Below are 24,680 nucleotides of genomic sequence, written 5' to 3'. Positions count from 1 at the left end.
CAAAATGGCACTTTGTTTCTTCTGTGACATAATGGGGGAAAATGGTTTTCCATTAACATTTTTTTTCTTCTTTAGGTCAAATTGTTCCATTGATACCTGGTCACATAAAAACTAAATACATCTCAACTGTCTTTTGTGTGCTACCCTCCCTGAGACTATGAGTAACAGAAATTATTTTGGGGATCTTTTTAGACACTTGAATGAATCAGGGATATTTTTTCCCCAGTTTCTCAATTTCTAATAATTGTTGGATTTTATTCAGCATTAGGCTGATTAGCTCAGAATTGCCCATGGATGAAAAGTGTAGTTTTAGCCTTTTGCTCCATGGCTTGCAGCTGTTCTCATGGAAATTTTGCTGCTGACCTGTGAGACAACCAGCTCAGGGCTTGATTTCCTTCCCTTAATGTCTGAAAAATTAATTTTTCCATAATTGTTTGAAGCAATTTATAAAACCACCAGGAAAGATATCCCTGCCTGCTCTCCAGCTCTGGCAAAGGACTCCAGGCTCTTTGTGCCCTTGTGTTTCTTTCTAATTCCACATCCTTGGCTTTAGCCAGAAACCTTTTGTTTTCCTGGAATCTTCTCTGTCCTGGAATAGTCTTGAGTGAAAATGGTGTGAGAATCAAAGTTTCTTTTCTTGAAGGTTACAAGATGGTTTCATGGAAGGGAAGACATAAAACCACAATGAAATCTGCAACACAGAATTTTAATGGTGAACTTTTGAGGTCAGGTAAACTTATATGGAATTGGAGGGATGGGTATGTTTGAAAAATTTGGCACAAAGCCTAATAAAGTAATTATTGTATTCCCTCCATGCATTGCACAGAAATTGAATCTTTTCATGCATCATTCACAGCTCCTACTGATACCCCAACATCTAAATTACACTGAACATCAACAAAACAAACACCACCTTCAAGTCCAAATGAAGACTTGAAATCTTGCAAGGTGATGTTGTATTTTTTGTTTTTGCTGTAATACTACACAGCTTCCAGACTGTTAACCTGATACTGAAAAGTAGAGAATAATGAGTATTCTTGCCTGACTCTCCTATTTCTCTTCCAGAAATGGATGCTAATTTGTGCTGGGAGGAAAAGTTATTTCTCATATGCATAATTTTGTGTGCTGCTTTAATGGGAGAGGCAGGCAGACTGCAAAAATGGAGCAATTTCACTGCAGTTAATTTGTCACTGGCCTCCAGCTGTTGTTCTCGCAGCAATGGTTTCCTACAGCTCAGCAATGTGAGGTCAGCTGAAATCATGTTGTATCTGGGGAGAAATGAAAAGGCATTGCGTGGCTGGGGAAGATACAGGCAGTCAGCACACACACAAAAAATTGTTTACAAAGTAAAACAAAGCTGCTTGGTTCAGGCTGTGTTTTCCTGGGGTGTTCTGGAAAGGAAAGGTGGAAGAACAGATGTTCAGGCAGGAGGATTGAAATGTCAAGATTAAGCTCTCATTGCTGTTTTGGAGTCAAATTTGAAGCATACTTGAAGGGGTGGTGGGAGTTTCTAAATGAAAAAACTGAGTGAAAGAAACCTGACTGTATCTCTAAAGTGATCTTCTCCTGTGCCTGCTCAGCACTGACCCACCCCAGGGAGAGCCCTCAGCCAGGTGGGATCATTGCACAGTATGCATTGCACAGCTGCACTGGCTCAGGTGATCCCTGACCCTTTACTGAATTAACAGCATCTTCCCAGAGGTCATAATCAAAGAAAATATTTTAGAGAAATCTCCTTGCAGAGCCAGCACTCAGGTTGTGTTTAGTGGATGGCTTCTATCCAAAACCTGGCCAGATTTCTTAATCAAAAAGGCAAAGTGGGGTTTTTTCTAGTCTATTCTCACTTTTCTGTTTTGAGAGGAAGGCATAAAAGATAAACCTTGTCAGATCAAGCATTTCTGTGCTCCATGTCAGGCAGTACTGACTCTGTGGGTGACAAATGAAATCCTTCTGGATGCTGCTCATTCCTGTGCTGGCTCCACCAGGACGGACTTTCCATCTGAGTATCCCCATCTGCATTGGTAAATTCAATACCTGAATTTACTATCCTCCTGTTGCTGACAGCTTCCACACATTTGATGGTGCAGTTTGATGGATTTTACTGTCTCATTTCCAAATACTGGGCTCAACCAGAAGAGTAGGGCTTTTTCTCTGAGCAGCTCAAGAGCATTTAGGATAATGTTTATCTTAAGTGAGGTGTTCCAAATACACTCTTAAGTTTATAGAGGTTTGCTCACATCCTATCTGCACATATAATTAGAAAAAATACTGAGAAGACTCAATGAAAAGAGTATTTATCATATATATCATATTATATTTTCTTCTTTTTTTTCTTCTTTGTAGAAGCTGATGGTTTAGAAGGTTGATGTTTTTAGCCATGCATGGGCAAATAGTTATTTCATTTCCATAACTTCCCTGTTTTGGAGTTACTTGACTTCCTTTCTACTTGTTTCTGTTTGGACAGAATTAGTGACAGGAAGAGAAGGATGAAAAATGGCTGAATTCTTGCTACCTGGTACCAACAACTTCCGTAGGTTCACTCAGGAATCCTTGGCAGCCATCAAAAAGAGAATTGCTGCCAAAAAGATTTGTAAAAAGAATGCTACAGAGCAGAAACCTAAGGAGAAATCACGTCCTCAGCTTGACCTAAAAGCTTTCCAGAAGTTGCCAGCTCTATATGGAAATCCTCCTCCAGAGCTCATTGGGGAACCACTGGAGGATCTTGACCCATACTACAAAGATCATAAGGTTAGAGCCAACCAAGATACTTGTATCTTATTTATAATTAATTAAATTTAATTTATTGTATCACCAAAAGTTTCCATGGGCAATCTATCAGAGTTTTGCTTACATCTCTTTATAAACTCTCGTTCCTTTCTAGGTTAAACAGCTGAATGATGCACTGTAATCTTTTTTGAAAAAAGCTTAACTTTCATTTTTAGGAATGAAATAATATGAAATCAAATAGCATTTGAATCAGAATAGAAGCAGAAAAAATAAACTGGATAAAGGAAGAAAAGGGAGGGGGTTGAGAGAAATTATAATAATTGGAAGTTATAGTAATTTTATACATTTTGTACATAATTTTGTATATTTTCATAAATTCCATAAATTTCATAGTTTTGAAGAATGTGTTTCACTCCATCTCAATGCTTTTGTTCCACTTACACACAAAATAAATGATACTTAAAATAAAAATTATTTTAAAACAATGCTGATGAATCCTTACAACCTCCTGACTCAATCTCCATATTCCAGTTGTGACATATTGAAGAATATGATTTTCAATAACAAACAGAGAAATGGAAGCAAATCCATTGGGAAAAATGCTCTTCACCTGAGAGAAGGTTAAACACTGAACTAATTCCTACAGTCCAAGAGCTAGAGGATCACTGTCAAAAATAGTAAATAATGAGAAGGCTGCAGTTCTTCCTTGCACCTCTTGTATATCTTGACTCAATGAAGGGCTCATTCTATTTTAAGAGAATGATCATAAGCAAGATTAGATCTGTGCACAGCTCCTTGCAAATCACAAGGTTGAAAAAGGAAGTTTGTGCTAAGGAATATTTTGCTGCCTGACAGTTAAAGTTTCTGATGGATAACAAATTTATACAGCCTTTCCAGTTAACCAGGCTAAAGTGAAATTCTAGCTCTTGCTCATGACTGACACGACAGGATATAGTACAAAAATATGTTCTGTGTTCACTTTCTGACAAATTCTTGTTTATTTATTTTTAAAAGGTTTTCATAGTGCTAAACAAGCAGAAAACAATCTACAGATTTACTGCTACACGTGCCCTGTGGATCTTCAGTCCCTTCCACCCAATACGAAGAAGAGCAATTCAAATTTTAGTGCATTCATATCCTTTTATCAGCTTTATTCACTCTTTTTGATTATAAAACCCTGAAAAATCCTGTGTTTTTGTATTTTAGAGCATTGAGTTAATCTGGTCTTTTCCTCACTACAGATTCTAGTTTTGAATTGCCTTAGATATTATTAGTGTTTTGGTGCTTTTGTGAAATTTAGAAATAAATTTTGTGAGTATTTGGCTTATTTAGCCCCATTTTATACAGATTTGTGTTTTGAGCTCTGATATTGATCTCCTCACATGCCATAAACAAGCATCTAATTCTGAAACCTCTCCCAGGGAGAAGATTGATAAGTTCTACATTCTCTTTTTCATCTTCTGTTTACCCAAATGTGGGAATTAAAATCAACTCACATGCCAAAGCTAATCAACCATTGGCCAGTTTTGAGAGAAAAGGCTGAGATAGGCAAGCACACACAGGAAAACACATAGAAAAAAACCATGCAAACAGTTTCTTTGGGAAATAAGATTCAAAAAATGTACATGTGGTATAGGAAAGGAAATATTTCCGGAAATGCTGTTGCAGGGAATGCCTTGGGAATATAAAGGTAATATCCCACCTCAGATATCAAATTTAGGGGCTGGGAATCACAAGTGTATTGTTCCAGTTTGGCACTGGAGAAGGACACCTGAGCTTGGGGAATCAGACCCAGAGTGGAGTCTGTGATGTCCCTGTGTGGATTTCAGATTTCCAGCCATCTGCTGGCTCTGTGGTGTGAGGTAACTTCAGTGACTCGAGGTTGTCATCACAGCAGTGTGCAGACATCCCTGGAAGAGCCATGCCTCTCATCTGGGGCTTTCTTTGGGCAGAAGCTGGCTGACATTGGCATGTCCACGTGAGTGGTCCAGCTCCTTCGACAGCTGGACCAGGCCTAGAGTTAAAGCCAAGAATTATATTTTTTGGGGGATGGAGAGAATGGACTTCCCATACTCTTGTACCCTATGGATTACCCACGTGTGGTACAACAAGGTATGAGATCCAGCTCCAGAGTGATGTGCTTGAGCTTGGGTGTTAAAGTATGAGGTAGCTGCCCAAGCTCCTGTTCTCTGGGCCAGCAGAGAAACTTTTTCCAGCACCTGGAAAACCCCTGGGGCTGGCTAAACGTGGGCATCACATTATAAAAACCCCATTAATCTATTAGAGAGCATCCAAAGCAGGGCTGTGAGGATGGTGGGTGGTCTGGAGGGGAAGCCAGATGAGGAGCAGCTGAGGGCACCTGGTGTGTTCAGCCTGGAGGAGACAGGGGAGTCTCATTGTGGTCTCCATCTTCCTTGTGAGGGGCAGTGGAGGGGCAGCCCTGATGTCTTTGCTGTAGTGACCAGTGACAGGACTCAAGGAAACAGCTGAAGCCAAGCCAGGGGAGGTTTAGGTTGGATATCAGGAAAAGGTTCTTCACCCAGGGGTGGTTGGCTACTGAACAGACCCCACTGAACAGACTCACAGCACCAGCCTGACAGAGTTCAAGAAGCACTGAAACAATGCTCTCAAGCACAAGGTGTGACTCTTGGGGTATCCTGAAAAAGGCCAGGAGATAGCCTTGATGATCCTGATGGCTCCCTTCAAACTCAGCATATCCCATGGTTCTATGACCTAGAGCTGTTTGAGACTGCTGCAATCACCCTGTCAGATTTTGTGCTGTCCTTTGGAAGAGAAGAGCTTTGCCAGGTCAGAGGCAGGTTTGGGCTCCACCTGTGTGATCTGAGCAAGTGTTTAACTTGTATGCCTTAATATGAAACTCCAATTGCATCCTTCCATACAATCCTAGAGTGGTTGAGGGTCCTTTTTCCTTGCTGGAAATGCTTAGAGAAGCAGATCTGTAACCAATACAGAAGTCCATGAATAACAGCAGTTGTGTGTTGTCATCTAACATGGCTCAAAATCAGTAAATGCCTGTGCATGCTCTTCTTACATGTGCTTTAACCAAAAAGCCAGAAAATATGCCCGTGACTGATGCAATATTTAGTTACATTTCTGAATCCATGTTGTATTCTTTGCCTTCACTCCCATGACTTACATTGTTCACCTGGTTTATCATGTGCACCATTATAACTAATTGTGTATTCATGGCTCTGTCTGAGTCATCTAAATCTCCATCTTCATGGAACACATATGTTGAGTAAGTATCTGTGGGAATGTATATTTTTTATTTATGTAGTTTTATTGAGTTATTGAGACTTGACACTTTCACTTGAGATAGTTTGTGGGAGATTTAAAAGGAAAGTTGCTTGTCTTAAGGGAGTTTTTTAATTTAGTTTTTATTTGAGGAAATAGTTTTGTCTTGAAACACAATATATACAATAATTTTGGTGTTATAGGAGAGAGTAAGTGTAGATTAAATTCCATTGTTGAACTGGCTTCATGTCTGTTCTGTTGCTCTAGTTTTCCAACTTTCTGAAGTTACTCAATTATTTGTTCTGTATCAGGATACATTTCCTGTTGTTACTGATGCTGATTGAGCACATGAGAGTTGCTGTCTTTCAAAATTCTGGTTAATTATATTGAAATGATGAGTTTAGCTCTAATAAAATGTTCTGTCAGAAGCACTTGGCCTGCAGAGTGCTGTTAGAATGTAAATCTTTTATCCTCAGTGCTGCAATGTTAAATCACAATAAATCCATATTTTGTAGTCATTATTGAAATGTATAATGCCATGGGTTGTTGGTTTGTTTTGATTTTTTTTTTTTAGAGACTATTTCAGCTGTCACTTTTTCACTTTGGCAAAAATGCTAGAATATGAATATTGATAATTCTGACACCTAACATAAAGGAGAAGATTCCCAAATACTTAGTATTAAAACCAGTTCTAAATTATTCTTTTTTTATTATATCATGTTAAATGACACTGAAACAACTATGAATGGCAAACTCTTTCAAAAAAAGCAGGAACAAAGCTCTGCATGGTATTAAAATACACATCTCCAGAAGATACTGTGGTTCTTCTCCACCTATGAGAGAGTTAAAGGCTGTAACAGAGTTGTATCTGCTGTTGGCATCAACTACCACTCAAATGCATTTCAAGAACAATTTCAGAATACTTCTTTCCAAATAAAAAGGGAAGCACTACATCCATATAATTTCTTAGTGCATTTGCTGACTACCAAATGAAAGCCTTTTGAATTCTGTAGGGATGTCACTGCCTTCTTGAAATTATAAGTGCACTCAGTTAAGTCCAGAAGAGCTTTTACTGATAATTTTCCATTAATAAGAATAATTGCCATCTTAAATTGAAAACCCTCCACTCTTGTATTCCTCTAAGTGTTTTAAATATTCTGCACAGAAATGGTTGCTGTGTGCCCAAAGGAAATAACAGAGAACATCACACATTCACTTGGCTGCTTGAAACTGGAGGAAGATAGAAATTTGGACCTTTATTTTAGCTAGTAACTGGGAATTTGGTGGTTCTGAAATTATGGGCACTCACATGAAAGAATTTGGAAAAAAATTCAAAATGTCAAATGCCAAAAAGTGTCTCATGGGTTGCACATTAATAGCCATGTCCAGATTGCAGTCAGATACTGTCTCCAGCTCTGTGTGAACCAGATACTGTTGGAATGCACAGAAATCCAGCAGAAATCTGTTCTCTCCAGCATTGTCTCAGCTTTCTTCCCAGACATGAAATAGTCTGTGCCTCTTGAGTTGGGTGCTAACACCGTTCTTTCCCTTTGGCTCTTTTCTCCCCTCCTTAGATTTACATTCACTGGCATTTACACTTTTGAATCATTGATAAAAATATTGGCGACAGGATTCTGTCTAAATGAATTCACTTTCCTTCGGGACCCCTGGAACTGGTTGGATTTCACCGTTATCGTCATGGCGTAAGTGGGAACAAATGAAATATGGATTATCTGCCTCCACTCTGTGCTGGAACTTCTCATTGCTGTGGTGCAAAAGGCTATCTGTGGTTTAAAACTCAACCCATGGCTCCTAATTGCACCTGAAACTGTCTAGAACATTGACTTTTCCCCTTGTTTAGCACTCACTGTTTTACAATGATGTTTTAGTCTTTCAAGAAAGGAATAGAGCTGTGCATGGCAAGATATTCCCAGTGGTGGATATATGTGAATGGATGTGTTTGTACTGGTGAAATGTAAAAGTTGGGCATAAAAACAGACTTTGTGACCCCATGAATTAAAGTATTAATTTGCAGTTAGGGTGATGGGTATAGATACCAGGATAGTAGATTAAATTAAGGTTCTATCCCCAAAAATCATAGTTAAAGTGTAATTTTCTGGTAATTAGCAAGCTTCTATATACTGGTTAAATGCAGCTAGTGAAAGGAGATCAAACCAGCTCAGCCAGCATTTGTAAATTCATAATTTTGAGTGGTATCTTTGTATTTTAAATGAATTATGTTTAAAGATGCTCACACAAAAGCAGCTGTACACAAGCCAGAAGCCACCTCAGAGGGAAACTCTAATAATTAAGAAATCAATTTTTATTTTATGAGCTTTCAGAAAAAAAACCTAGATATGTAGTTTTTTAATATTTAAAATACACTTAGAAAGATTTATACCCAAGAATGACCACTGTAAAAAACTGCCCTGTTAACTCTGCTCAACCACTTGGTATTTCACATCTGATCTTTACAGGTATGTGGGAGCATTTAGTGACCTGGGGAGTGTGTCAGTCCTCCGGACTTTTAGGGTTCTCAGAGCTTTAAAAACCATTTCAGTAGTCCCAGGTAAGAAATCTTATGTGCTGAGTATTTTCTCCTACTTATAACTCATTCTTTTCTTCATTCAAAATGTTTCCTTTTGCCTTTTTTTTCTTCCCTGTATCTTTCACCTGTCTGCACTTTCACAAGTTGCAGATAGATCTGAATTTGTGCACACAAAAAGTGTCTCAATTCATCTGTCCCAACCAGAATGAATCAGGTGTTAGAAATAATATTGAATATAGTTTATTTTCATTATGCTTTTAAAGATACTGTTCAGAGTTTATGATCTGTTTTACAGAATGTTCTTTTGCCTGATGTGAGTGTTATGGTTCCACAGACATAATTCTGGCTATTGAAGGAACTTTACCCCTAATGATCTTATATCATCAATCCATGCCAAGAGAGTTCAGACTGGATATTATCTTCACAAATTACCAGTGTTGGAAGTATCATTTGAATTATGCCTATTAATTTAATGGATAAAGAAAACTAGACTATCTCTGGTTCATCATTTTTGAGTGAATATTTTTAGGGTATAAAGGAACGCCTAAAAACTGTAGGGTCAATGAAAGTAGGAAAAAAATATTTATCTCACATTAGTCACTCTCATCCTAAATATACTTGTATTGCAAATATATTTACCACATATTATCCTGTAATTCTTATACTTCGGCTTTTATATATTGCTTTAACTCTAATCAAGTATGGCATTTGAATCGCAGTTTTTCAACCTGTTTTTCCTTTTTACATTGTCTTTTTAGGGCTCAAGATCATTGTAGGGGCACTTATCCAGTCTGTGAAGAAACTTGCTGATGTGATGATCCTGACCGTTTTCTGCCTGAGTGTTTTTGCCCTCATAGGCCTCCAGATTTTTAAGGGCAATCTCAGGCAAAAGTGTATCAGGAACACTACAGAGTTTTGTAATAAAACATGGGAAAGTTATGAAAAGTTTGCTAATGATTCAGGTAACTTTTTCTCCTTCACTCTTCTTTAGATGATCCTATAGATACCTATGCACACATGTATAACCACTGCTGTGAATTATGTTGTTTTGATTGATATTTTGATGAGTAACTACCTGATAATGGCTTCTGATTGCCAGAGCAGCTTGCAGGCATCCAGGAATGCACTCCTTCCCTTCATTATAAGCAAAAGCACTCCCAAATTTTCCAGTAACATCCAGATCCGTTTCCCCGAATGACATGACAATAACTGAAACACGCATTAGCTCGTTCTCTGTTGTAATTCCCCAAAGTTCACCTTGTACTACAGGCTGAAGAGCCCATGCATCTTCATTTTCCTGCTCAGTGAGAACTTAAAACAGAAGAATTTGTTGAAAAATCAAATTACTTACTTTCTGGCATCAAATGTGTCTTATTTTATGTCTTATATAAGATATCTACAGTACATATGTTTCATGTTTACACCTTGGCTGAGACTGCTGATGGAACCATGGAGCAGAGATCTAAAAATGCATCAAAACATTCTCAGAGGAACAACTATAACATGCAATTCAGAATAGTAAAGCAAAGCCTTGTGTTAAAAGAGAAGCCTCAATATACGTGAAAAAAAAATAAAAAACCAGAACTGGAAAAACAAAATAATCAATGTCTGTGCCAGGAATATGAAGAAAGCTTCATCACTGAAGAAAATCTCTCCCAGTGAGTTCAGACACAGCAGCAGTTGCACAGGAAGAGAAGAATTTTCCCAGAAGAACTCTCAAAATACATAAAAAGTCACCCAGAATTGTTGTTTGTCCAAACTCTGTGTGGGAGATTTGTTCAGACAGGATTTCTTCAATAACTTCAAAATCCAGGGAAAAAAAGGGTAGAAAAAATTTTTGAGGAAAACCTTTTTTTTTTTTTCTTGTTAATACCAAAAGACCACACATAAGAAGCAAGTAATTTACATGCACAGAATGCTGTAAAAATCATAACTGAAAGCAAAACTGAAAAGGAAACAATCAATTACTAGAACACTGTAGCAGAGACCATGGATGTGACAAAGTTGGGTTAAAAATGCTGATTTTCTGTGTTGAAGAACAAGAAGTAAAAGGATCTATATTTTAGTATATGCAGAGCATTGAAGCTGTTTAAAGGAAATGGTGTGGAGAAAACAGAACTCAAGAAATATAAAATCTGTGTTGCTTCACAGCCTTTGTGTTGTTCAAATTCTATGACAAAAGGAATAGGAGAGCCCAGAGAAGTTTAATGCATGGTAGATGACTTTCTTACAGGATTGAGGATGTACAGCCTTATAAACCAAATTTCCTCTAAAGCTATTTTTATATATATTTATTAATATTTATTTACTTTATATTAATGTTTATATTTATTCTAAATTTATTTTATTTGTATTTATATACATATATTTATATATATATAGACTGCTTTCCTCCTAATTTTGTGGGAAGTTCCCATCCCCCACACATATTATTATGATTCTCTGAAATTCAGTCACTGAAGCTTCTTAGAAAACCTTTTTTTTTTCAGTTTGCAGGAGTGGAGCTGAGAAAAATGTCAGTGGAAAGTAGCCCAGATAGGGATTCATTCTTTTATGGGGCATTTCCAGGGTATGGCAGAGCTGATATCAAAGGTTCCTGGTGGCTCTGAGTCGTGCTGACTTATCTGATGAGCACAGGAGAGGTTTGAGAAGCACCAGGGGAACATGAGACCTCCCTTACATCTGGGATAATAAATCCACATCTTAATGGAGATAATTAGCTATTAGCTAAAGCTTTTACTTTGATTCTGCTGATAACAGAGTAACTAATGCTAAGAGAAATAGGGGAAGAGTTCAAAAAGGGCACAGCTCCAGCATCCTAATGGATAAATCTGCATTTCTCAGCTGAGCAGGGTTAGGAGCTGCTGTTTGGCTCTGCAGTGGTGGATATTCACACAATCAAATATTCTTTCTTCCCTCTCAGAACTGGACTTTGTTTTTTGTTGTTCATTGGAAACAGAAATGGTCTGTTCTACTCCTGGAATGTTTGCACACATTCTTGGAGAGGGGCAATTGCTATGGGCCAAATCTCTGCCAGTTTGTGCCAACACTTACCAAATATTGTATTGGTTTAACATTTAGATTAGATCTTAGGGAGAAATTCTTTATTCAGAGCGTGGTGAGGCCCTAGCACAGGGTGCTCAGAGAAGCTGTGGCTGCCCCTGGATCCCTGGAAGTGCCCCAGGCCAGGCTGGATGGGGCTTGGAGCAACCTGGGATAATGGGAGGTGTCCCTGCCCATGACAGGGGGTGGGATGAGATGGGTTTTACAGTCCCTTCCAACCCAAACCACTCTGGGATTCTGTGACTGTGTTTGAGCCTATGTCTTCCAAGTCTTCATTTCCTTTATGCAGACGTAGCCAAAGTGATAATATCTTTAAAAATTCTGAATTGAAGGACTGCCTTCAGTGTGAAATTTGTGCAAACAGATATGCATGTTTACAAGTGAGGCCAGGGCATCCTGCAATCTGCTGCAGTTAATGTGAGCACAGGAAACCTGTGCTCTTACAGGTCACTGGTTACTCATCACTACTCATATTAAATGATAGAGGATTCAGGCTAGAAAGTGCTCTGTGTTTAATTTTTCTTTCCTGTTTTTTTAATAGATGACTTTGCTATAAAAAATGGTACTGTGGATATTTTGCTGTGTGGTCCTGGTGCTGGGTGAGTGCACTTAAGATTATTTCTTTCTTGGAAGTTTTCTCTGCCTCAGTGCTCCTTTATTTGCTCAGTCATGTGAGACAAAAGCAGAAATTCCAAGCTTTCCTTGAATGCAGAAACAGGAACACAGAAAAAAAGTATAGCAAACAGTCAGATAATTTAAGTCTTGTAGGGAATGAAATATGAACTTGCAGTTGAACTAATTCAGATCTAATTAGTCTTTTAGACTTTCCTGAAGTATTGCCTTCCTCTTTCCCATGGATGTATGAGAGAACTGAAAATGTGAAATATCTGAGATACGACACAGGACAGACATTCCTCTCTGTGAAGGCTCATGAGCATTAAAGTGGAAAAACAAAACATGAATTTTGGAGGGCGGGTTTGGGGAAGGAGGGAGATGTGGCTGCTTTTCAGTGAGGGGAAGGGGATGAGGATTGGTGATGAGGGGACTGTCCTGGGATGGTGGTCTGCTCCAGCCTGTCTTTTTCCTTTGTTTCTGGACTGTGGGTGCTGCTCTTTCCATCCCTCCTTCCAGCCAATATTACCTGGAGTAGAAAATTGTTTTGCAATCTAATGAACTGCAGAGCTTAAAGATAATCAGAACTCTTACATAAAGCTGAAGTTTTCCTTGAAATCTGCACATTTATCTGCTCCACTTTTTGTTATTAATTCTAGGGTCTGTCCTCCTGGATATAAATGCTGTAAAATTGGGCCAAACCCTGATTATGGTTTCACCAGTTTTGATACATTTGGCTGGGCTTTTCTTTCCTTATTCCGCCTGATGACCCAGGACTACTGGGAGCGTCTGTACCAACAGGTACCAGCTTTGTGCATGGCTCAGAACTGATCTTCATCAGCTGAAGCAGAAAATGTGTAGAGAGGACAAGAAACCTCAAATAAAAGGAATAGCTGCAAGGCTTCGAGCCCACGTCTTCCCTTCTGCCTGTGACTCCTAGGAAAGGGATGCTGAAGTGCTTCCCAGCCCTTTCACCCTGCTTCTGGAGAAAAATCCTAAAAGGGTTCTGTACTGTCCTTCAAAAATGTAGAAGTGCCTCCTTGATTGTCTTCATGAGATGTACAATCAGTGATTCACATGTGAGGGTATAGGAGGACGGAGGAAGACAGGGAAGAATAGCAAAGAAATTTCTAATTCCACTTAAGCTTCCTGAAGCACTGTGTCTAGGAGGCTCAGTGCTTTTAAAGAATTTCAGAGACACATTGAAAGCGTACTTGGTATTTTTTGTGGTAATGTTTTATCTCTGGGGTGTGTTGCTTGCAGACCCTCAGAGCTTCTGGGAAGGTGTATGTAGTCTTCTTCATGATGGTCATCTTTCTGGGCTCATTTTATCTAGTCAACTTGATTCTGGCTGTAGTAACAATGGCATACGAGGACCAGAACAAGGCTACCATTGCTGAAACTGAGGCAAAGGAAAGGAAATTTCGGGAAGCCATGGAATTACTGCAGAAGGAGCAAGAGGTAGGTGAATTATTCTCTTGGAAGTGTTTGTCTCGTTCTATTTCTGGTCATGTAGCCTGGTTTAGGTTGGAAGGGACCATAAAGATCATCTCATTCCGAGCCCCTGCCATGGCCAGAGACACCTTCCACTAGACCAGGTTCCTCAGAGCCTCATCCAGACATAAGAAAAAGCGTCACCCCCTGTGTACTCCTGTATATAAAAACCACCCATGGAAACAGAAGCAAGTGATGACTTAGTGAAATTAGTGATTCCTGGAGCTGCACAACAACTCCTTGTTCAACTGTGTATTTTTCCTGTGAAACAATGACATTTGTGCTGGATAAAAAACATTAAAGATCAATGTTACTTAAAGAAAAGCAGTATTTTTAAATCTGGAAAACATAAAATTCCTTCAACCAGCAGCTTCCAAAAGAAAATGTAGTTGTTTTTTAGTTCTTTTTTTATTCTATTTTGTCATTTGGGCTGCTGAGAAAAGAAACATATATTAATTCTGCTGCATCAACATCTGAGCCAAAACCTATTGTAGTTGAATGAAAAATCTCTTGGTAACTTAAATAGCACAGAAGCTTCTGGAACAGAATACTCCTGCATTTTTAAAATATCACCCTGAATTCAGCATGGGAAGGAAAATCATCCACACTGTGAATATAGTCCCAAGGATCCCCAGTGAAAATAAATAATTTTATTATGGTTTGAAGATTTATTTTGGGGAAATGAAATATTCTACTGCATTATTTTCAAACTGAGCATTTTTATTGTAAGCAAATTTGCCATATGGAGGAGTGGGAGCTATAATGTGATTATTTTGCCTCTGGCAGGCCCAGTACATGTCATCATAGAACACACTGCAAATAGAAAATTGTTCAGCGCTCCATATGTGGAGGAATCTCCTCTTTCTTTCAGCAATATCATATATTTGAAGATTTTTAATGAGTTTTGTGAAACACAAATTGTTAACAGGAAATAATAATATAGAGCACAGAAGTGCTTTCTTTCTGCTTTTATTCAAAGGACCCAGAAAAATATCACCTATGTTTTTCTTTGAATTTCAGTCACTGGGTATTAAAGGCATTGATATCCTATCACTCAGCTCCTTTGAAGCCTCTTCTCTGTCATCCAAAGAAATCAAAGAAAGGAGCAATAGGAAAAAGAGAAATAAATCATTGGGGAGAGAAGATAATGAAGAAGAAGAAGAACCCCCCAAGTCACAGCTCCCAGACAGTCAACGAAAGTTGGTAATCTATTATTTGAATCTCAGATCCTTACAGCTTTTCTAATTTTATTTTAAATTTAATGGCTTGAAAGCATAAACAAAATCCCATTACAAACACGAATCACTCTTAAGTCTTTAAAATAAACAAAATGTGGGATAAAAAAGAATTAGATGTAAAAATTAATTTCAAAAAGAAGTATTATAAATGGAGGATGAAAACAAAGTTAAAATAGTTAAATAAATTTTCTATAACAATGAGAAATAAAAAGAAGTGAATGACTATCAGATCTTAGCTTTTATACCATTATTCTCTGCAAAAAATTTAATTCTTAAAATATAAGTATAAAGCTTATCTCAAAAATAGCTGGTATAACTCATAAAGTTTTATTATCTGCTGTTGAGAATCTAAAACATAATCCTTGCTGAAAAATCTAAATCAAATAAGAGTTTCAGACTCGCAGTGCTAGACAGCAATGTTAATAATTTACAGCTTCCCCAGATGTATTCTATGATATTATGCTGTTCTTCTCTGTTTTGCTCTTCTTGGGCTTCCAGTCTCTCCTGGGCCTGGTGTACGGCCCCAACGCCAGCGAGGCCAAGCGCCGGCTGAGCCACGGGAGCGTCTTCAACTTCCAACTCCCCGCCGTGGAGGTGGATCCCAGAGTGGGTTTGGGTGACGAGGACCCCCCTGGTCCCAGGGGACACAAACCCCGCTGCCAGTCGCTGTCGGGGGCGCAGATGGGAAGACGCCCCAGCCTGCAAAGCCAACGGGGCCACAGCTCCCACCCTGCCACCCCGAACTGTGCGCGCAGCAGCAAGGGGGGCAACGTGGATGATCTCCTTGGGGTGGGGATGGGCATGGGAGGAGGGAGCAGCAGGGTGCACAGCCAAGATCCGGTGTCCTCTGATGGAGCCATGCTTACACCAGTCATGGAAGACTTGGGAAAAAGGGGTCTGGTAAGGGAAAATAGAATATTTTAAATATTTGCTTTATAATGTGGTTTATCAATCAGTGGCAAGGTTGGGGTTTTTTTGTTGTTTTAAGAGTTTCACCTTAATGACGCACAGTGATGCCAACTCAAGCATACTGATATGACAATTTTTCAGCTGTCTGTAGAAACTGGTTTTTAACAGTCTGACACTTCCTGAAAATTAGATTTTAGCCTTCCTGTTGTAAACCTTGCATTTCTGCTATTCATTAATTGTACTGACATAGTTTGAAATATTCCTAGTGCTAAAATTACAAGCCACCCAAAAGTCTTTTCATCGTAATGTTACCCAGGGCTGTAATTTTGAATACCTGTGATTTTTTGTTCCTTTTCTTTTTTTTTTCTGTTGTTGCTGTTCCTAGCCCCTTCAGCATCATGCAGCAGCTTTGCCTGTAACTTCCCCAATTTCCCCTATTTATCCTTCACTCCTCTCCTATTCCATTATTCTCTTGAATAATTCCTAGCCCTATTTCCCCTCATACACTCATTTCCAAGGCTGTGCTTGTCCCATGTTATGCACTTGCAGGATCCATTGACTGCAGCCCCAGAACAGAGTAGGACCTTTAATCTCACCATCAATTACACCTTGTAAAAACGTACATTTATTTGGCTGTGTGTCATTGCTCCAATTAACTCTCACAGTTACCCATCATCACATCCTGGCTCATTTCACTCTCGTGGTATCTCCCTAATTGTGTTTACTTCTCTGAGCAGCCAGCTGAGCATGATGAGAGCAGCATGATGCATTTACCTCCTCATCTGTCAGTGGAGCACTTTAATGAAGCTCTTCACAGACAAAGGGCAGCAAGTGTAGTCAGCATAATTACTAGTGTCTTGGAGGGTAAGTGGTTCCTTATTAAGTTTATTTCAACCCTAAAGTAATGCTACCATGAAATCAGAAAAAATCTCTTAAAGATTAGCAGAGATTTGTAGGCGTGTAGTTAGGAATTTCATTGTTGGTTTGGTCTTCCTTTAGAGAAAAAAAAGGTGTTACACAGTCTCTATGTAGTGGAACACATCCTTTGCCTATTGTAAAAGCTGGTTTTGAAGGATAGAGAGTGAAGGGGGTTGGAGTGAGGGTGGGTGGAAGATATTTCTGATCATCTGACCTGCAGGTCTGGGACACTTTTTTCATTGCGATCCTCTGATTTCTGTTGTGTCTGTGGCAGAATTTAGAGGATTCACAGGCATGCAGCATCCAACAGTTAACAAGATTATGCAAGTGAAATTAGTTGTGCCAATTCTTGGATATTGAATACTTAATGTCACAGTTTTATTACTTTAATTTACCTTCCCATGTGAATTTTTGGTGGGAGTTAGTCAGCAACAGTGATTTTGATGACTGATAGTTTAGTTGCAGATCTTGCTGAAATATTTCAGTCCAAGTAATTCAGGATGATGAACTTTTGTTTTCTTTTGGCCCTTTTGGGGAGCTCTACCACCAGTTCTTGGACTACAAGTATAGGATTGAACAGGGGGGTACCTGTGTTAGGAAGTTCCCTTTTCTTAAATTTTTAAAATATTTTTTCCTGGGATAATCATGGTTGAAACACATCCAGTTGAGCTTTGCCTCACAGCGTAATCCATCAAAGATGTGGGTTTTGTTGTACAGTTTCAGCTGTGAAATGGGGTGGAACAGGACTTGTAGCTCTAGTGGAAGACAAGAGGTAGACCTGGAGTGAGGATTGAGTCAAAGTGATCACTCTGGAATAAGTGGTGTAGGTACAGGTGTAGGTGTTGAGCCTGGGGGAGAAGAAATGAAAATTAAACAGGGAAGAAACAAGGACAGGTCCAATTAAGAAAAGGATATGAGTCACATCCAGCTCATCTATTTCTGAAAAGGTTCCAGGTCCCTGAAAACCAGATGAGTAATTCCTACTGTGCTTGTATTTAAAGCTAGTTTCTGTTGGTCAATGAATTTTCACAAGGCTTAAACTGGGTCTAAAGTATTTTGAAGGGCTCATTAATATTAATAATAAAGAAAGAAGAGCTATGAGATTTAGATTTGATTAAAAGGATGAAAATTACAAAGACAAAACAGCTTCTGTCCCAAGTTCTACTTGTGGAAAATAGAGATGAGTTGAACTTGCATCAGCTGGGAAATGGTGGGTGTGACCTTTCCCATAGAAAAGGCCAAAGGCCAAATTTCAGGCAATTTGGATTTGCCAGAGTCAGAATTCCTGTCTCCCATTGAATCTTTAAACTGCCTTGAGAGTCAGGGGAGACAAAAAGTTGTTGGGTGTGACACAGCCGTTGTCCCAGACACCGCGAGGACACGGTGGGAAGCGCTGTAGCGACTCTATTGTCCTGCAAGAGCAGGACCAGCTGTGGTGAGGCCTCTGCATCACAAATATCTGCATTGTCAGGTGATTGTAGTACCAGTCTGAGACAAATAAAACCCTTTCCAAAAGCTTCAGAAGAAAGTGCTCACTAAAGAATTTGGAATCAAATTTTCTCTGAATTTTTTGTTTTCACATTTATCAGCTGATGTAAGAGCCACATGAATGGTAGAAAGTACAGGGGAGGTCTGTGAGAGATGAGAGATTTCCTTTTTCTACTCTGGTCTTTTGAATTCTTGAGGTTGTTATTTCACCATCTTGCTCAGTGATAACTAATGATATAAGGATTTTTATTTTTTTTTAATTTAGAACGTGTAGAAGCTCAGCAGAAATGCCCACCACGCCTGAAGAACTTTGCTTTAAAATATTTAATTTGGGACTGTTGCCCACTTTGGCTGAGAATCAAGGAAAAAGTGTCTGCTTTCATAAAGGATCCTTTTTTTGATCTCACCATCACAGTTTGCATTGTGATGAACACTTTGTTCATGGCACTGGAGCACAATAATATGTCACCTACTTTTAAATTCATGCTTAAAATAGGAAATCTGGTAAGCAAATTCTCAGCTCTGTGGCTTTTCTTTGGATTAATTAATTGGTTGATGTGTGTTTTCACTCAAAACATAAAAAGTAACAGTAAAAAATAAAAATTAGCAATCCCTGCATTTATAAACTTTGTTTCTGCTAGAGATGATTCACAGATTTTTTCATATGCTTTGGCATGCTCCTGAGAAGGCAGAAAAGAATCCTCCCATTTTAATTACAAGTGCATTAGGACTGCATAAACATGGGTTTTATTAACATGTCCATGAATGTTGAGGCAACACAACCCAGAGATAAATTCATGGCTGCTTTCAGGCTAATGCTACTGTTTCTTTGTCACACAGGTTTTTACAGGGATCTTCACTGCAGAAATGATCTTAAAAATCATCGCTCTAGATCCCTATTACTATTTTCAGCAGCCCTGGAATATTTTTGACAGTGTCATTGTCACACTGAGTTTAATTGAACTGAGTTTCCCCAAACACAAAAGCAAGAAAGAAAGGAGAAAAGGAGGAACCCTGTCAGTTTTACGATCCTTCAGACTGGTAATGCTTCACACATGCTCAGTTGTATGAAATTTTATTTTGTGAATTTAATAGAGAATACTTCTGCAGTTAGGAGGCAAGAATTTATTTATTTATTTATTTTACCCCAATTATTTTTATTTCCTTGGCTTTAACAAACCAACTCAAACTCCTTTTGATGTTAGAGTCAGAGTTTAAGACATATATTTCTTTTGAATTCACTGAGAAATATTCAAAGGAAAAATATTCTAGAATGGACAGGTTATAAAACTGATGCAAATAATTAAAAACTAGCACAGGAAATGAGAGAAAAAAGTGTCAGTGTACAAACAGAAATAAACCATATTTAAAGAGAAGTGTGAAATTATGTTAAGGCATCCACTTCATATACCAGGGACTGATTTAAATTGCTTTGCCAAAATATAGACTCTTTTCATAGTGCTATAACAGCAGTCCCTGAGCTTTTGGTCCCTTGCTTTACATGTAAATTAAGCACCATAATCTACATAAAGAGCATTGCATGGACACCTGCCTGTGTGGGCCAAGCATTCATCAGGGTCTCAAATTAATTGATTAGTTTATGTTTGCAGAGTTGCCCAGTCAAAAGAAAAAAATATCTATAAATACTTTTTTAAAGTATTAATGTGCCACAAATGTAGCATTGCTGGAATAGTTCAGACTATCAGTAATTTGGTTATTGTAGATTTGCATGGTGCAAAGATGAGTTATCTCTACTGATGTCTAACACTATGTTTTATGTTGCTACACAGCTGAGGGTCTTCAAACTGGCAAAGTCCTGGCCAACTTTAAACACTCTAATTAAAATAATTTGTAACTCCCTGGGAGCACTCAGTAATCTGACCCTCGTCCTGGCAATCATCATTTTCATTTTTGCTATAGTAGGGGTGCAACTTTTTGGGAGAAATTATGTGCTCAACTGCTCTAAAATAAGCAAAGACTGCAAGCCACGCTGGCACATGAAGGACTTTTTCCATTCATTCCTCGTCATTTTCCGAATTCTGTGTGGAGAGTGGATTGAGACCATGTGGGACTGCATGGTGGTTGCTGAACCATCCCTGTGTCTGGTTGTCTTTCTGCTGGTGATGGTGATAGGAAATTTGGTGGTAAGTTTCTCAATGTGTTCTCCACATCCTGTCTGTGGTGGACTCCAGTTAATGGCTGTTCTGACAACAAAAGGTAGCTGCCCTAAAAACAGGTGGAAAAGTTACCTATGCATGTTATAGTCTGCATATGAATGTGTTATACTCTTTATACTCTTTTTCTTTTCACCTCTGAGCCACTGTCTGTATTTTCCCATTTTGTGAGCTTTGAACACAGCATCACTTGACCTTTTCATGTGGCAGTGTGACGAGAAATACCTTTGCAGTAAATACACCACAGGCAATGTTTCTTCATACCTTGGGATTTGGATGTAAATAATCAGTGAGGCTTATGGCTTTCCTGCTTGAATTAATTAGGCCAAGTGCTTAAGTCCCTCTCTAAATCAATTCTATTTATTTTTTTTAAGACCTCATGCAAGGACTGAATTCTTTATCAGCAAATGGCAGAATCTGCAGTGCTACCACAGAAATTTGGATTATTTTTAGGCATCTCAAAGTATATTTATATGCAAGTGCTCACTCTTGCAATGGCATAAGCAACACTGCCTCAACACTCTGTGCTGGGACATAAGGGACAGCCTGCCTTCCTTGGTCCTGTGCTGTCCTTTCTTGATGACTAAATCATAAATATCTTTTTTTAGTAACTTTGCTCCTCATGTCCTTCCTTCATATGGAAAACTTCTCTTAATTGTAAAAAAAAAAAGTTAAGATACACAGAACCCATTAGAAACCAAAATACTAGTGAAAAATTAAATTCTCACGTTCCCTTAAAAGCAAACAAACAAAAACCAAGTGGAGGTTTAAAAATTCTTTTATTTGAAGGTTCTTAAAATGTGAAATTTGAGTTTCTCTTGGTTTTGATTTTTGTGATAGTGTGGCAGATTTGAGGAATTTTCTGGGCCTGAATCTGATCTCACAGAAATAACTCCACAGAGGCCAAATTTAATTACAATTTGAAGAATGAAGAGCCAATTATTAAACTGACAGGATGTGAGTCTATGTTACCACTTTAAACTTTGAAAAGTTGCTTTTGCCAAATAATGTGTTTGGCACACAGACCTGTTTTCTCTGGTAGTTTAACTTACATTTTTTGAGGAGAGAGGAATGGGAACATTGAAATTTCTGACAGAGAAGTTGATTTCATCAACCTCAATGTGATCAGTCATAGTAATTTCCTTATCACCTTGTTTTGGTTTGCTCAGGACAGAGACTGAACTTTGGTAGCATCTGTGTTCTTCAAACGTTAGAATTCAGATTTCTGAATGCTGGTCTCTGGACTTTAATTTTTTTAAAATTATTATTATTATTATTTCAATTGCTTTCAGGTTCTCAACCTTTTCATTGCACTGCTGCTGAGTTCTTTTAGTGCTGACAGTCTCCAGACAACAGAGGATGATGGAGAGATGAACAATCTTCGGATTGCCTTCGCTCGGATCCGCAAGGGATTCCACTTTGTCAAGAGCGCCACGTGGGATGCCTGTTGTAGGAAGCTCAGGCAGATAAAGACAGTGCACAGGAAGAAAATCAAATTGACTGCACAAAACTCACTTGGGTTCAAGAGTGAAGAGACAAAGAGTTGTAAAGAGAATTACAATAATGAATGGATTGAGAAAAACGGGGATAAGTGCCCAGGTCTTGAAGATTTTGTTAGAAATCCCAACATATTTGTTTGTGTCCCTATTGCTGAGGCAGAGAATACGAGTGAGGGTTTTGAAGATGATGATAAACTGAGCACATTTACTGACACAGAATGCAGCAAACAGGTAATGGAGTTCTTTATTTGTGTTGGAACAGTAGAATTGTGGAGAGAGATGAAGAGAGGCAGGGATGTGCAGGAAAAGATGGTCTCTAGCAGAGCAGGGTGGGGTGTGTTGATCCATTTCCAGAGAGTTACAAAGTCCTGAACTAGAACCAAAAGTAAAAATATTTTCAGCAAGGGTAAATCATCACTTGATTTTTAATCTTTAATCTCAAACCTTTAAAATCAAGATGTTTTCATAGTTTAAAAAGAAAATTTACCCAGGAATTCTAGCTGATGTGGTGCACACAGGTAATTGTGGTAGGCCTTGGCAAACATGTAATTTTTAAATGTAAATATTTATGAATAATGTCAACTGTGTTGGTATTATTTGCACAAGAGAGCAAAAATACATGTTCTGCATGCAGAACATTATCATGGATTCAGAACATGAATTTATATTTCTGATCCTTACTTTGTATTTTTCCTTGCTGTGTGTAGTATGTAGTAATTATTAGAAGTGGATGGGATTAAGTATGGACTGGCTCTACTAAGGACATATATTTTATACTACATCATATATTTACCCTATTTCTTTGTGCTCTATGAATTTTTCAGTTCTGTTTCAATCACAGTTGTCATTCTGGTATCACAATTTCCCACCTTAAATTTCCCTCTTAATTCCTGTGTAAGAATTCTCATTTAAATTTTGAATAGGTCAACAAAATGCCTTCATTTGCTGCATGTCTGTTGGAGAAAAGTTCTATCCTTAGGCAAAATCAGAGACTCAAAATGATCCTTTCTTATAACTCTTGTCTGGAGATTCCCACTTTAAATGAAATGTACAGATTATTGGTTTTTTCCCCTCTGACTTGTACATTACCGAAAAAGGCAAAAGAAAGCCCCTCTAATCCACAGATTAATTTCAGGATGAAAATCAACTGAGGCAAAGGGGAGACAGAGCAAAAAATTCAAGCAGCTGGAGTAAAGGATCAGGATTTGCCTCTGAAGAATTCAGTGTGCTTTATCTAGAAAAGGACAAGAAGGGTGAACTCTCATCACCAGAAGATAAAGAGGTAAAAATTTAATTTTTTTTTCAGTGATGTTGATTTTCCAATACTGATCAAACACAGGCATATTCCTGTTCAGTGATTTACCAGAGAGAAGTTTAGTGCCAGAAGAAGCTTTGAATTTGCAGTACCTGGTCTGGCAGGACAAGAGCCAATACTGGAGCTGGAATTCTGTGAGCAAAATCAAAGGGGTTTCTAGGTACTTATTTTAAAGAAAAATATAAGTATAGGAAAGAGAGCATGAAGAAATGGGAAAACTACAATGTCATTTTGGTAGTAATTTTGAATAAATTATAAAAGACTCTCTGATGCCTTCCATTTATTAAATTCTGACTCCACAAAATAGGAGGATTAAAAAAAGGAATTAAAGAGAGATAAATAACCTTCCATGTGGGAAATTCCATCAAGTCTGCCTGTATCCTAAGTATCTTGGATTCAAGAAACATAATGCTCGAAATGAGTTTCTCTCTATGTCATTAAAGATCATTGTTACCAGTTTACAGTACTTTTAAAATAATTTGGAATGTAGAACACATTCTAAGAAATAAAAAACAGCATTATGGAAACATGAAAGAACAAAAGCATAGAGTAATTGCTAACAAACTGCTGACTCATGACAAATTGTCTTTGCTTTAATGGGATGGAAAAAAAGCTTTGTAACTGAAGAATACAGGGTAGGATTCAAATTTCTACTTCTTAAATACTGTCATGGGTGCTCAGTTCCTGGCATGATAACAGATATATTTATTTGGGTCTCCTGTGTGAATGTATCTTTCCATGATTTCATGGTTTTAACCCAAGTAATTTCTCCTATTTTTTGAGAACCATATTCATTAATATGCAATTTAAAAGCTTTTCAATTTCCCAGCTGATTAGGCAGTTACATCTGGTTCATGTAGATAGATATTGGAATTACAGAGCTTTGGCCTCTATTTCAATGCACATATTGGATCCACTTCTAAGCTTAGATCTTTTAAAATAAAAAACTCCATTACCCAATAATATTAGTAATATTAGTACATAAACATCATACATTTTGAGTTTTATTTGTTCATGGATTATTTATTCACTTAGACCCGAATTAAAAAGAATCAATAACTGATATTATCTGCTTGGTAGTTGGACAGTGTCAGCTCTTCTGAAGCCAGCACAGTGGATCTGGCAAACCCAGAAGATGTTTTAAAACAGATTCCAGAATTTTCTGAAGACTTCAAGACTCCAGAACAGTGTTTTCCAGAAGGTAAGACTCTCATGGTTTCACTGCTGGGAAGGGAGAAGACTGAAAACTCAGCTTGTTTCTCTGGTGATGCCGAGTCAGTAGGGTCAGATTATTTTCAGTTAATTTTAGTTATCTGAAAAAAAAACTAAATAGTTGTCCCTATCTAGTCAACACAGAGTCTGGGATACGTGAAAAATAAAACCCCTAAAAGCCAGGTGCTTCCAAGTGGGCCAAGAGATTGGCACAGACCCCATTAAATA

At 38.2% G+C, this 24,680-nt stretch overlaps 1 protein-coding gene and 1 long non-coding RNA gene across 2 annotated transcripts in view; one reads left to right on the top strand and one right to left on the bottom strand.

Annotated features, from left to right (window-relative positions):
* The first annotated feature begins 2,493 nt into the window (after positions 1-2,493).
* LOC111925518 (sodium channel protein type 5 subunit alpha-like) overlaps positions 2,494-24,680 on the top strand; it is a 32,247-nt gene continuing 10,060 nt past the window's right edge. Inside the window, exons 1-18 of the mRNA XM_086866223.1 lie at positions 2,494-2,748; positions 3,742-3,860; positions 5,885-5,986; positions 7,557-7,685; positions 8,460-8,551; positions 9,289-9,492; positions 12,135-12,192; positions 12,865-13,006; positions 13,469-13,666; positions 14,720-14,902; positions 15,436-15,837; positions 16,584-16,710; positions 18,518-18,756; positions 19,093-19,293; positions 20,043-20,396; positions 21,719-22,156; positions 23,061-23,207; positions 24,321-24,441. Coding sequence (XP_086722349.1) covers positions 2,494-2,748; positions 3,742-3,860; positions 5,885-5,986; positions 7,557-7,685; positions 8,460-8,551; positions 9,289-9,492; positions 12,135-12,192; positions 12,865-13,006; positions 13,469-13,666; positions 14,720-14,902; positions 15,436-15,837; positions 16,584-16,710; positions 18,518-18,756; positions 19,093-19,293; positions 20,043-20,396; positions 21,719-22,156; positions 23,061-23,207; positions 24,321-24,441 — 3,511 coding nt within the window. The remainder of the gene's footprint in view (positions 2,749-3,741; positions 3,861-5,884; positions 5,987-7,556; positions 7,686-8,459; positions 8,552-9,288; positions 9,493-12,134; positions 12,193-12,864; positions 13,007-13,468; positions 13,667-14,719; positions 14,903-15,435; positions 15,838-16,583; positions 16,711-18,517; positions 18,757-19,092; positions 19,294-20,042; positions 20,397-21,718; positions 22,157-23,060; positions 23,208-24,320; positions 24,442-24,680) is intronic.
* Positions 14,592-16,446, bottom strand: LOC147656019 (uncharacterized). Its single transcript, XR_015279886.1, has 2 exons — positions 15,934-16,446; positions 14,592-15,834 (listed from the first exon to the last, which is right to left on the bottom strand). It is a non-coding gene; the product is annotated as an uncharacterized LOC147656019 (long non-coding RNA).

This window comes from Cyanistes caeruleus, chromosome 1 (genome assembly GCF_971803275.1).
Source record: "Cyanistes caeruleus chromosome 1, bCyaCae1.hap1.1, whole genome shotgun sequence".
NCBI classification, from domain to species: domain Eukaryota; kingdom Metazoa; phylum Chordata; class Aves; order Passeriformes; family Paridae; genus Cyanistes; species Cyanistes caeruleus.
The sequence above is the reverse complement of the archived record's forward strand: the minus strand, read 5'-3'. Positions and strand labels throughout refer to the sequence as shown.